This window comes from Bombus impatiens, unplaced genomic scaffold (genome assembly GCF_000188095.3).
Source record: "Bombus impatiens unplaced genomic scaffold, BIMP_2.2 scf_0102, whole genome shotgun sequence".
Taxonomy (NCBI): Eukaryota; Metazoa; Arthropoda; class Insecta; order Hymenoptera; family Apidae; genus Bombus; species Bombus impatiens.
Window position 1 is genome coordinate 4236416 of NT_176521.1, and position 14243 is coordinate 4250658.

Below are 14243 nucleotides of genomic sequence, written 5' to 3' on the forward strand. Positions count from 1 at the left end.
GGTTGAGCATTGTAGCCAGTAAATCGTGAACGCGAGAGTAAAACGAGGATCTGTCGATTCCAGTTTATAAACCGCTGCTATGTCGAAACGTTTCTTCACTGGTAAGAGAGCCATGTTAAAAGCTACGTTCCTCTCGATGCTCAATAAAGAAAAACAGAGGCCAGAGAGATTGTATGATAACAAAGAAAATAGAAAAGAGTGGGTGGAAGAGCTTGTTCCATTTATCCGGCATGAGGACTCGGCTGCAAAGGATTCTGTCACGGAGCTACCAAGGAAAAAAACAATGATACGCGTTCGTGTTTGTATGCCAGAGTGGCTACCTAGAAATGAATCGTCTCGTTTCTCTGCAACGACGACGAGGATGAGCAAACTTCCTGTATTCCTTTGATGTCCATTTATCTTGCTTGCCAGACGCGAATCATTAGAGAGGGAAGATCAAAGTGTCCCAGCGAAACTTTAATTTCTTATATGATTTCATATCTATATATGTTTCTGTGTATAGAATAACTTTCATTTATAAATTCAGTGATTCAGACTGTGAATATATGAAAGGTGAATAAGAAAAGATATCGTGTGAATAAAGATAGATCGTGCTTAAACTTCGTGAATTATAAAAATTTGTGGAAATTTAACTTTCTGTGATTAGAATTTCGGTTGTTCACGAAAGGGAAAGATTGTCATTAACCGTAATTTTTTTTTACTATTTTTACTACTCATCTGCCAAACGATTAGGTCCATCATTTTGGTTACACTACTCGCGTTAAATGTAGAACTGTAAATTTAGTAACCGATACTTTCTCAATTCATCATAATCCAAATAGAAAATCCAGGCTCAGCTTATGCAAGTATGACATTTACTTTCCAGTTTTCTTGTGAAATACTGAGAAATGTTTAAGAAACACCCTGTATATGTTTCGTAGAATGGAAGACAACTGAACCAGGCAACTTTCAGATTCGATTCCTCGGGACAGACAATTCTTCTCTGTGCTGGTTCACCCAGAACGGGTTATATTCTCCTCCGGATGAATTTTACACAGAGGCTGTTACGTGTGGCGAGTACCTGTTCCTGGAACACGACATTTCTTGGGGGCGAACTTTCTGGGACAACGGGCGTACATCTTTCAGGGAGACGTTGCCATTTCTCTTGGCGCGGTTAAAGGAATACTTCTGTCCTGAAACAACTGCTGTGAAATTAAAGACACGATAGAAATGTGTCGCTGTGTTTCCAGGTTTTTAACTTAGCTGCGTCGATGTCGTATTTATTGGCAGAAAGCTATCGAGTGAGAATACGTAAGAGAGTGAATCTTTTAATGACGAAATTCAGAAGAAAAATGATAACAAATTTAATATTAATTAGTGATAATATTATATCGATAAATAATAATAATGGCAACTTATGGAAATAATTTTTGTGAATGATGAGAAATTTGACGAGAATTTGAAATAGCTATCAGTGTATGATAACAGTAAGAAAATTGAAATGATATGTATTTTTCAAGCAAATAGATATTTTAGATATAACAACAACTTAATGAATCGATAGAATAAGATTAACAGAACGAAAAAAGCTCGTTTCGTACGGGTACAATTTGTGAATTAGAACAATAATATGATGAGACTGAATTACAATTTTGAATAATTAGATGTTAACTGCGATATAACAGTATCCATTTAGAATTAATATAGCGAATATTTATCGCATTATTATCTGTCTCCATCGAAATCCGTTGTTTTCAACACCATGAAATTGTATGGCAGTAAAACAGTCGCGAAAGTAATTTTCGATCTTAAATACAAACATGCATTTATAGCAGAAGTGCAATTCCGTTATAATTTCCTGTACAACGAAGATCTGAAAATTGAAATAAAAGAACATACAAAACACTGAATCATGTTCCTCTGTGCAATATATCTTTTTCTTAAAAGATATAATTTCTAAGTTTAAATTTTCTGTAATTGAGCCTTGAAACTTCTATTACTTTGAGAAATAGGAAATTTATAGCGTAAAAATTTCGTATACAAAACCTAATGTAAAACCATCTAATTCTCTTTGAATAGTCTTTTTTCTTTTAGACTTTTTTAAAATAAATTACCAACAAGTTTTATTAAGTAATGCATTAACATTTTATAAATAATACACATAAAACAATCACGAAATATTTTAGTATTATCTGTCTAGAAGATAGTCAAAAGAGTACCCTTAATAATGCATTTTGATTTACGTCGATATCTCAATTGGTTCCGAAGATACAGCACTAGAAAGTATAATAGCAGTGTATCTAAGCCTATGAAACTATGAATGACAGCCTGCAGCCTATCTGACCTATATCTTTTTCAGGAAATGCGTACGTTTAATAGTAGAAATAGTAAAAAAAAACGCAGACGCTGTCTGTCACTGACGAGCACACTATTGACTAGATTGTGATTGGTCAGTGACGCTGTGCGAGTGAGAGGTCCGAGCGTGCGAGAGAAACAACGATAGAAAGTTATTGAAAAATTCGGTACTCTTCGAACGACGATATCTCGACAATGGAAAGTCGGATAGAAATGAAACAAAAAGCATATTACAAAGGAAGGTTTAATCTCTCTGCTGAGTGCAATAGGTTTTACAAATTTCCATTAGTTTTGTAACAGTAATTGTTTAAACTTGTAATAGTTTTAATAGGCGTTACTCGTGTATTTAAGGTTTATTGCAACAACTGTATATATTTTTCGAACAATGTTGTTCATAATGATATCATTATAATAATACATATTTTTAATTATAGTACAAAACTATGTGCATTTTGCAAAACTTCGAACAAAAAGTTTATGTATCATTTATCGTTCAAATTTTACGTAGATGTATTTCTCACACGTATCACATCATTTTCTCATTTTTCGACAAATTTCATCATTTCTGCGCTTTCAATTCTTATATTTTAACCTGTGATGTGTGATTCCACCTTTTGTCAAAAATCTGGAAAAGTAAAATCCGTTATGAAGTTACTTAGTACCTCTCTTATTAATATGTTTTCTTCCAAACTTTCATTGGAAATATTTTCTTCATGGAATTAGTTCGAAATTCAGTACCGTAAAATTTCCTTAATTGCAACCCATGCATTAGCGATATTTCAACGTTTTCAATTTACTTCTGGTTTAGTTTGCCGTTGTTTTTATCACAGATGATAGAGCACAGGGGGGAATACTATAACATTTCTCCAAGAGGTCGTTAATTCGAAGTTCAGCCCGTCCTAGCCACCGTCTTGGGGCCGAAGTCACATTTACACCCTCGAATGCGACCATTAATAAAAACAGGCGAATGGTTCGTTATGGCTATTCGTAATTAATTGTTTCTTCATGGTACCCCAGCGGACACGTAAATTAACAAATGCTTAGTTAATGGAGTGGAATTTTACGACGGTTCCGCGAGTATCTTTGTTATATGTTTGCGAACTTGTATGGTGTTTTAAACACAGATTATTTACGAGCCATCAGCAATGAAAATTAAAAATTAGAAACTCATTCTTCACGCTACAGTGGTAATAAAACTAAGCTAATGACAGAAATGTTCCAAACTTGAAATTTATTCAATCGAAAGAAATAAATATAAATGTTAAGAGTTACAGTAAATATTTAATATAATAAAATTTAGTTTTGCACTTTTCATATCTTTGTTGCAATCAAATTTATCAAATACACAAAAAAAAAAATAAATATAAAGAATCGCTAGATTCCTAATATCTTCGGTGTCTGCTACAAAAGACAAACGTAATAAAAAGTCTTCTTCCATACTATCAGTTTTATAACAACGAAACTACGAATCCAAATGAATCAGAAACAAATTGCCCCTAAAAATTCAAATAACATCCCTTCACTACTAATCTACTGGCATGAATTTGCTTCCATGAAATAAAACAAGCCATTTCCTGCCGGAAGCATTAAAACATTCGTCGTACGAAGGCAACAGGATTTTCGATTGTCTCGAGCGAATAAATAAGGATTCTATTTTAGGTCGAGGCAGACAATTCGTTCGGCGACCCATTTCCGAAAACCATTACCGAATTCGGAAAATCATGGCTCGTAAGTGATAGACGAGCGTAAAAACACGTCCGTTTCGCGTTCCCATTTGCTTGCCTGTTGGCGAGTATACGTGCAAAACTTGCCTAAGATACGAGAAAGCGCGAATTGAGAACATAAACTGCCGGTTCCATTCCGTTCGATTACTATAACGCTCTTCTTCGTCTTGTGTGCCGAGAACAGCGGACGGTTCCGGGTTTATCAGGGTGTGGCGTCCAGACACCATGGCGCCGATTTCCTCTACTCGTTTCCCCTTTTGCTTCCCCCCTCGTTCGACGAACAGGAACGCTACGCGAGATTAAAACCACGCCAACTGACCTCCGCTAATCTTCGTGCAAAATCGGATCGCAACGTTCTCGCCCTGTTAACACCCATTAAAAGTTTATCATGGACGCGTATTTCCTGCGGCAGATTTGCGGGCTTTTACGAACACAGCAACAGTGGCTTACGAAAGTATTCGTAGAAACTGTTTACGAATTACACCTGCGTTATACAAAACATTTTGAAATTTCATTAACACTATTATGAGGCTCGACTATTGTGATTACGTCGACGAAATTTGAAACGAATCTGAAAACTTGTCAAAAGTTACAGAAGTATTTAAACCAGTTAGCGATTCACGTGTTAATAAACTCAAATTTAATACTTATTTATGTGTTTATGGTGGCTATTCCCACGTTGTCTACTCATTGTATAGTCATTTTCGCCAGATATCTTATATCTTCTACGTTTCATGCATCTTCATATTGGTTGTAAATTGTACCGATATAATCGCGACAGTCGGCGAAGAATTTTCTAATTATAAGGTGGTAGATTATTATGTTAATTATACGTATTATTATCATCGTTATCGATCAGCTCAGTATGGGAAAAAGAAAAAACTAGAAACGATAGGAGAGAACTAAAACTGAATTCGGCTGAAATTGCTCTAACACCGCGACATCGTAACAAGGACGTTAAAAGAACGCAATGGTTAACACGGAGCGCTGGACAGCTTGAAATCGTATAAAAATATTATATTTCCCAGCTTATTTAAGCCGCTACGCCGTTCCGTTTTCGCTTTTCTGCCCGGAAGTATATCCTCGGTGGAACACGAGATCAACTCGGAAGTACCGTAATAACTGACAAAGTCCCGGCACCATTAACGTTTACGATCTCGCTCCGCGGACTATATCACATGTTGGATGCCCTAGCGAAAAAATACTCCGAGGAAATTCCTAAAGCCTCTGTTATTCACAGCTCGAAGAACGATGCCGCGTGAAGGCCAGAAAAGCCGTAGTTAGAACGAAGGAAGGGCGCGACGCCTTGCGCCACCGAGGCGAGATTATCCATGAATCTAAAATTCTATGGAGAAAAGCAGGCCGCTAATCCCACCAAGTGATGTAACAAAAGTTGAGGAACTTTGATACGCATCAGTGTATAGAGCGTAGAGTTGGCGAATAAGCTATCTGTTACTTTTACGCAGTGTAAAATGTATTAATTTTGAATACAAGTCCATTGGCATGAGGTTCGGATGAAAAATGGTACAAACTATTCAGTTTGAGAAAACTGTGAGTAAAGTTAGAATTTATTAGACGTTATGTATCATGTTAATTTAGTAGGAAAGAATTTAATAGGAGAAATTGAATAATAAAATTTGGTACTAATTTAACAGGAGAAGAGCAGAATGGTATATAATTTAATAAACGAACGAGTAGAAGGAATCAATACACGAAGAGTAGAACAGTAACTTAATAAAGAACTTAATAGACAGCGTGTAGAAGAACTTTAATAAAAGGATTAATAGGTAAAGAGTATAGGTGGACATCCATAACAAAATCTTTTAAATAAATACAAATTTTATGTATAAATTACCTGAACATACTTTATTTTTGATAAAGATTTCTACCATTTTTATGAGACCTTCCATTAAAGGTGATAAAAATTGTATACTTCAATGGAATGATTTAGAATTACATACTGCATTTTGTAGAACTGCAGTATGTATTGATTACTATACTGATTCGGTTGGCTAAAGCTAACAGAATTAAATTGTACTAATATTTCAATTAAATGCAACTAAATAGGAATGAAATGGAAATTAATTTGGAATCGATTAAATCGAACTTGAACAGTAGGAATAGAGACGCGTTGTTTGAAAATGGAATAGGAATTGAATTTAAATCGGAAGAAAATGAAGTATGAAGTCGGATTGGTACTGAAATTAAACTAAAATTTTATAGAATTTTAACTGTAAAATAAACGAAATACACGGCACACGGAGAAATAACAAATTTAATTAAAAATACACGTAATGACTGAACCAGAATTGAATCGGTCATGCTTGATTTATAATTAAATAGCAGCAAGATTGAAATTGAATTGAAATGGCGGTAAAAGTGAATGGAGCAATCGTGAAGTAAAACTGCTATTTATGAATAATAGAATCTAAACTAAAAACGCATATGAACAAAATGAACAACTAGCTAAAAGCGATCCGATACTAAATAAAATATACATATTTCATTGATTGAAAAAATATAATGTAAATAATATAAATTCCTGGTAGAAATTCATATCGAACAAAAACAAAAGAATATTGATGGAAAATCGAAAGAAGTGCATTTCGAAAGGAATAAAAATGGAGAAAGAAGCTTATTAACGCGAATCTGTTTCGGCGGTTAACTAGAAGATGCGACGCGTCTACGGTGTTTCAATTTAAATTTATGATCAATTTGTATTCATTACACCGTTTGAACAGGACATATGTCATAAAATCAGGAGACGAAGGCAACATCAAAGATACACAGCGTTTGCTTTTAAAAGGATATTTCCGTTGGAAGACAAATTCGACTTTCATCTTGATACCGTAGAACGGAATATAGAATGTGCGTATACATATGCGTATGTATATCGAGAGCGCGTGTATGTGTGTGTATGTGCCTCTGGTTGAAATACATGTATGGGAATAATACGCGCATATCCGCTTTCAATTCCATAGATATGTAAAATATATGCCGCACTCGCGGCAAAATGGATATGGAACGCTGGAATATTTCATCGTTAAATCGATTGGGTATTATTACGAGTTACGGTATGAGACAATTTAAAGCTTCCTTGTTATTGTCGACAAAAAATCAAAGCGATCACATTGTTTTGCAATGTTAAAATATGCTAGTAATGATATTTCAATTCGTTTTATCGAAACGTGCTCTGTAAGTCGGTTAAAAAATACAGGAATTATATTTCGTTTATTTTATGATTATGTTTATTTTAAGTTAACTACATTACAGATGAAATAGTATTCGGAATCAATACTCTCTGGAGTGAAAAATATATCCTGATTTTTCTTTATAAAAGAATATAAGTGGATTTATCGTTATAGTCTAAATGAATAATGATGAAATAACAAAAATTAATGTTTTTAACAGAAGTTTATAATTGGTAGGTGCTTCATTAATAATCTTCATTTTTCTTGTAATTGTAGATATGAATTTTACAAGTAGATTAATGATTCGAAAGATATTCAAGAGATATTGCCATCTAGATACTTGTGATAGTAATAAAGTCGAAAAGATAATAAATTCATAAAGTTTAGTGAAAAAATTATAAATATGATACTAATAGGTAAATTATAACCACTATATAGATATAACTATAAATTAATAGAACCATTTTCGAAATCAATATTTTTCAAGAAAGTTGAGAAATCAATCATTTTAATGTAATATTTTTCAAGAAAACTCTATAGCTACACCAAATAAAAAGACAATCTTGGTAATACATAGCTATTTGACGAGGTATTGGATTTTAAAATCATTCTCATATGAAAAATAAAACACGTGATTGGCTTTCACGTGGATTAGAAAATTTTTCGTTAGACGTTACAGGCTAGTTGATTTAGTATTGATTAAAGAAACTATATAAGTAACTCCTTTACCAACTGGAGAAATCATCTCTTATTCCTTTACCAAGTGAAGATCGTGACAAAGTGAAAAGAATCCGTAAAGACTAGAGACAGAATCGTTTATGCCGAGATCAACGACGAATTAACGATTACGTCTCGTGCTCAATCTAGAAAACGAATTCCGCGTCTCAAGGCAGTTTTCGCGGTTGCGTCGGCTCGTCTCCTTCACGATGCAATTTCCTTTTACGAGACACTCCAGCAGTCTGTAGAGAAACTTCCCTCGGGAGGGCCGGGAATGCGATGGGACAAGAAGAAGGGAAAAGTATCAGAGAAGTTGGTTCTACGCGGTAACTCGATTTGGAACGAAATAAAGCCGAGATTTCGCCGGTGTAAATGCGACCGAATCTCTCTGTGAGCCAAGAGGACAAAACAGCGCAGCGTTACGGCTTGTTAAAAAATGTACGCTAACACGAAAACGTTTCACTAACGATCGAAAGAGACAACAAAAAAGGCTGGGAAGAGTTAAGAGATCTCGAGAAGTCGAAATGTAAAGGAAAAATCATTTTATCGATAATCTGAAAACAAATCTATGTGCTAGGTGTAAAACATGATATAATCGAACTTTTTCTGAAGATAATGATTTTGGAATTCAATATATCAACCTGCTTTGAAAGAATCTACTTCAAGAAGCGTTTCACGTATATATTGTGTGCGTTACATAAAGCATTTTGAAATTTCATTAGCATTTTAATGAGTCACGATTGTTTCGATTATGTCGATAGAATTTGAAATCAATCTATATTTTATTAATCAAGTAGGGAATTAATCACTAAATAGTATTGAAGTCCATATTTAACGGATAACTTGAATCGACATTGTATTTGTAAGACTGGTACAGTTTAGTTGTATTTCAACTATTATGTTTCTTTGAAATGCATACAAGAAGAAACGAACAAATATACACGTACAGAGATCACGCTCGCGGATACATATTTATACATAAAAAAGGAACCAATTTTCCCGCACACATCACGCTGTCTCGATTATCGCCTGTGTTTTATTTATTCTTCAAGGCGAGATACTATACACACATACATGCCATAAAATATTATGCATTACAACAAAAATATATTACGTCTTGTACCAGAATATATTAAATATATCTTACAAATTCAACATTCAAAACACTAGAATGCATAGAGTTAACTACATCCTTCGACAAACTACTTTAACTTTCCGACCACTGCAACTCTCCTTAAAAATTTCAATAACCAAGAGACTTAACGACTTCTCCATCCACCCTCGGAATACCAAGCAAATAGAAGAATTCCCCGATATACTACACACGTCTATAGAAAGTCCGTAGAAAGAGCAGCGGAGGTCTGTCGGGTCAAGAAGGCGGGGACGTTTTTAATCTGGAAAGCTCGCGGGCTTTTGATCTCATTAGACGCTGTTGGAACGCGCCTCGTTGACGCGTCGCCCGAGGCGTCCCCTGCTCCCGTCCCTGTTTCTTAACAATTTAAAGAAATTCCAGGCCGAATAACTCCGTCGACCCATCAGCCGGATCGGCTAAAGAGTTACGTTTAATGGGGGGGAAAATGGCGCGCGTCAGGGTGAGGCCACGAGCTGGAGCGAGCGAAAAAAAAACAGGTTAAAAGAGAGCAGCAGAGTCGTTTCAAAGCAACGTATCCAGGATGAGGAGCAAATTGAAAATCAGTCAGAGGGCCGGTCGAATACTTGGCGGATAGTTTCGTCGTTGAACAGGGTGAAGCTGCGTGAGAATATTCGATAGGCTGCGTTTAGTCAATGGGGAACAGCACGCCCTTTGTTCGAGCTATCTTCGAAGGGTGTGAACCTGTTTTCTGAGCTATAAAGGTGTGAGTTTGTTAGGACAACGCGGGATAAGGGTGGTTTATGCTTCGAAAGTTAATCGAATGGGTATCGAGTGGAATAGGGGTGTGCTTTGTTTATTTTTTTAAGGGCTGAAGTTTGGCTTTTGGGATATTGGAAATTGTACAGACACGTAAATGATAAAAATTGAAAATAATTGGGATACGCGAATGATATTGAAAATAATAGAGAAATTTCGAAAATTCTACGTGATATTGGAAATGACAGAGACACAATGGAGGTGAGATTTGCCCAACGAATTCTTGTTCCAGTTACCTATTCGTGTCGGTGACTTTGAGGCGCGCGATTTTATTAATATTCTGTAAATTCGTTTAAATTTAATAGTGAATTTTACATTTTTGGGATCTTTTTGTTTACATAGATTCTTATGTAAACAATATATTAGAAATCTAGTACAGATTTGCCAGAATGTAGACATTTTATTTTGAAGTAAATATTGTAGAAAATTGGAAATATTAAAAGGTAAATTCGATAAATTTTTTCACAGGAATGAAAATAAGATATGAAATCGAAGTATATTACGTAGCGAAATTCTTTGAGCTTGTTCTTTCATATCTGAAAATCGAACAATACAGGGGAATTTAGCAAGCAGAAATTGTGGTGCTCCTGACGATGTATTTCTACGGAAAATTTTTATTGCTGCATTACATTTTAATCTTCGGACAGCGGATTGCGTACAACGAGGATCGGATTAATTTTGACCCACATTAAAATTTTACTTGAACACTAGCTGGATTTAGATTTAATTCCATGTTCGCAAATTTTTTCTTCAAAACGATTTTAGAAGAGATTTTCGTGTCTAAACTTCTAGAATTTTTTGTTCTCGTTTTATTAAACACTTTTTAAAAAATTGGCGTAAATATATTCGAACAAAAAATCATTCGTATTCTATATTTACGTATAAAATCATTATTATTTTTAATTTTATAAAATATTATCTAAATACAATAACTACATATAAGAATATAATCTAAAAATAATATATACATATAAAACATATACAAATAATTTGTTGCTAACAGATTAAATAAAAATTACAAATCGCTTCATCCTCTTAATTCAAAAACTTAAGAACATATTTTTAAAATACTATACTTTTAAAAAATACCTTCATAAGAAAATTCTTTCTATTTAATTGATTCCTACAAATGAGGATGCTCCGTCACAAAAGGACTACAACGTCTCTAAAATATATCCACCGTTCTTAATAATTAGATGTTGACGGTGCATGAAAGAGTAATTTGATTGTTTCTGCATTAACAGAATTCGAGCGTAGTTGGTTGCGAAGAAGCAACCGTGTTGCCGATGAGTTAATCATCAGAGCGTAAAAGAAAGTTCCGGCTCGAGCTTCATCGAGGTAGCCGGCAGTAGACGGCGAAGTTCATCGAATCGGAATGTAAAAAGTTATTCGATTAGCCCACTTTTGTCTACATTAATTATGATCCGATACTTTCGTGCTCTACGAACGGCCAGGAAGTATCGGCCGCGATAGAACTTCTGCGTTAAGTGGATGAGAAAAGTTTCTCTAATACCAGCGGGAGAGAGAAAAGTGAACCGGAGAAAAAAGGAGCGCGAGGGGTCAGAGGGAGATGAACGGAAGAGAGACTTGATCTACGGTCGAGCGCGTTGAAGAGATTAGTCGAAGACTGGTCCCTCCATGATTTTCATCGGTCCGATAATACTGGATGTAGATTAAAGGAAATTTCTCGGGAACTGATTCGAAGAACGGTGGACGCTGGGAGTATCAAATGTTTCAGAACGGAGATCGAAAGGAATATAACAGATAGTTATAAAGTGAACTTTTCCATTTATTAATTTGAAATTGATAAATCTGTGTGTTACGGAGTTAAAATTGATTACGAGTCTAAGTTGCGATTAAAGCGTAATTAGCAAATTTGGTTAGTGACTTAATTGACCGTATAACAGAACTTAGGCTAAGTAGTTTCTAATCATACAAGGACACCTTTGCTACAAGAAGCAATTACACCTCAATTCTGAAGTAAGAAGTACTGAAACTTTGGAGTTGCCGAGTGGTAATTGAATTTGAAATCAATTATCACACGAAGCAATTATGTTTGAAATATAATCTTTCTGTATACTAAATACAATTAATTAAATCTAAAATATTGTTAGTATCTAATATCTAAACAAAAAAAAAAAAATAATAAAAATAAACATATTAACTCCTATTTTCAACATAAACTAGTTTGCATCTTAGTTAGGTAGGATGACTATAGAAAGTAATATCACTATGCTTCAAACATAAAAACTTTTCAGGATCTTTACAGAAACATTTTAAAAGATAAATCATTTCAGATATCAATTCTTTTATTCGATGTAAAGTGACATTGAAATTAAAAAAATCTGTGACCTTCAATTCATTTATCATTCATTTATCAAATTTCAACTGTTCAATTCCTCTGATAATTCTACCTGAAACTCTATTCTATGAGTAGATTCAAAGTAATCCAAGTTTCCAGCCGCATTTGCAAAAAGCTTCCTTCACGCTTTCCACTTTCTATTCGTTGAATTTTTTATTGGATTGCTGCGTTTCTGTTTCACAGAGAGCGAAACCTTTGTCGATAAGAAGCATCGCCTGGGGATGGGAAGAATATTCGACGAGCTTATCGACGAGACGAGTCGATATTCATCGATTTAACGAGGCTTGGTACCCCGACAGAATTGTACAGCTCATTAAAAGCTCGTTAGAAGAGAAAGTGCGTCATGCCAACTTCTTAGGTGCAGTTTCGCGAGTATCGCGACGAGAACGCCGGAAGTCATGTTCACGCGGAGCACCGCGTAAACTAACTTAATTACTCGCGAGATTACGCTCGCAAAAAAGTAATTTGCGATTAAATTAACCGCCACAGAAATCTACCGTGAAACGTAGAACAATTCTCGACACGAATGTGTTTTTTCCTTCTTTAGAATGTTTTGCGACGTAACTACAATTCTTGACGAAAGTGAAGTTTTTGTTAGATGAATGAAAACATTGTCTATTATATTGGCCAAACAAAACAATTACAGAGGTACGACTATATTCACAAAATCAACACAAAATGTTGACAAACTTCGACTAGTTGAAACAAATTTGATCTAATAATTGGTTGCTTGACATTCAGATACAATTTAATGTGAAATTGTCATAAAATATTGAATACAATTTTTTCATTCTTCTCCTTTATACAAAATTGTATTGTGTTTGTATTCGTTGACCTTTTAAAATTTATTATTAATTTGACTAGTTTAAATGAGGCTTAGGGTTATGATTTGAAAATCTCTGACTTGAAAAAAATTGAACAACTGTTATAAAACGCTAACCTGAGTCATTACGTCGCCAGCAACGGTAACCTTCGATTGGAAATTGCTACGTTCCATAAGGATCTTCGCATTATTTATGTAGACTTCCTGACCATGCGTGCCAGTTTTCTTGGTGACCCACAAGGGCGGATTACCTTCCAACTCCGACGAGATTGAATCCCCTAGGTTCTCAATCGTTTTTGGAGAGTTCGCTGAAACAAAGAAACGAATACTTCTTATTGTATTATTATTCTCTTTAACAGAAAATTTATGCATAGTTAGATGGAAATAGAATTACACAGTTATTTCTCTCAATGGAAAATTTCTTTGTTATTTGATTTCTTTATATTTTCTATAATAAAGTTACAATAAGAATAGCCTCCTCCATGGATTAATTAATTGGGAAATTTTGCAAAAATTGCAAAAATACATATTATCTGAATCATTGACTATGAGGTGAATATAATACACAAATATTCGTGCACTACTACATTAATAATTTGGAATAGAATAGAATGCGAAGAAAACTCATTTACGAAAAGAAATAGTAAAATATTGGAACTTGATTGGAAATTAATTTAGAATCTTCTTAACTATTGTTTATGACATAAACTTTTGGTTCAATGAATATCGTCAATATTATTTATTAACAAATTAAGTCACTAAGACCTGTACTTTACAATTTTTTTTTAAATACCTACGAATGATATCAATTAAACGCAAGATGATTGAAAGAGCAATGAAATATAGAAGACATTCGTCAGAGTACATAATTACATGATTAAATTCAAATTCCAATTTTCGCGTCAAATTTTAACAATTTCAATTAAACCCCGAATAAACCTCGGCACTAAGAAAAAGCTGTAAACCGTGAACAACGGAGCTAAGTAGAAGGCCAAATTTCCGCAAGGTGCAATCCATCAAACGCGTCGCTTCCTCTTTCCATCATCGCCAGAGCCAAACCGTAAAAAGATCGTTCTCGAATCCGAGCTCGTCACCGAGCGGAGCACAAGAATTTTATTTCCAGCGCAACGAGCACACGAGTTACAAGAGCACGGAAACGGGATTTGAAAAAGAAAAAAAAAAA

General features: G+C 34.6%; 1 protein-coding gene across 6 annotated transcripts in view; it reads right to left on the bottom strand.

Annotated features, from left to right (window-relative positions):
* The window catches only part of LOC100741656 (fasciclin-1), a 376648-nt gene that overhangs the window by 79922 nt on the left and 282483 nt on the right, over positions 1 to 14243 (bottom strand). For all 6 annotated transcript variants that reach the window (XM_024364662.2, XM_024364661.2, XM_024364660.2 and 3 more), the window contains exon 3: positions 13178 to 13368. In XM_024364662.2, the coding sequence (XP_024220430.1) occupies positions 13178 to 13368 (191 nt within the window). The remainder of the gene's footprint in view (positions 1 to 13177; positions 13369 to 14243) is intronic.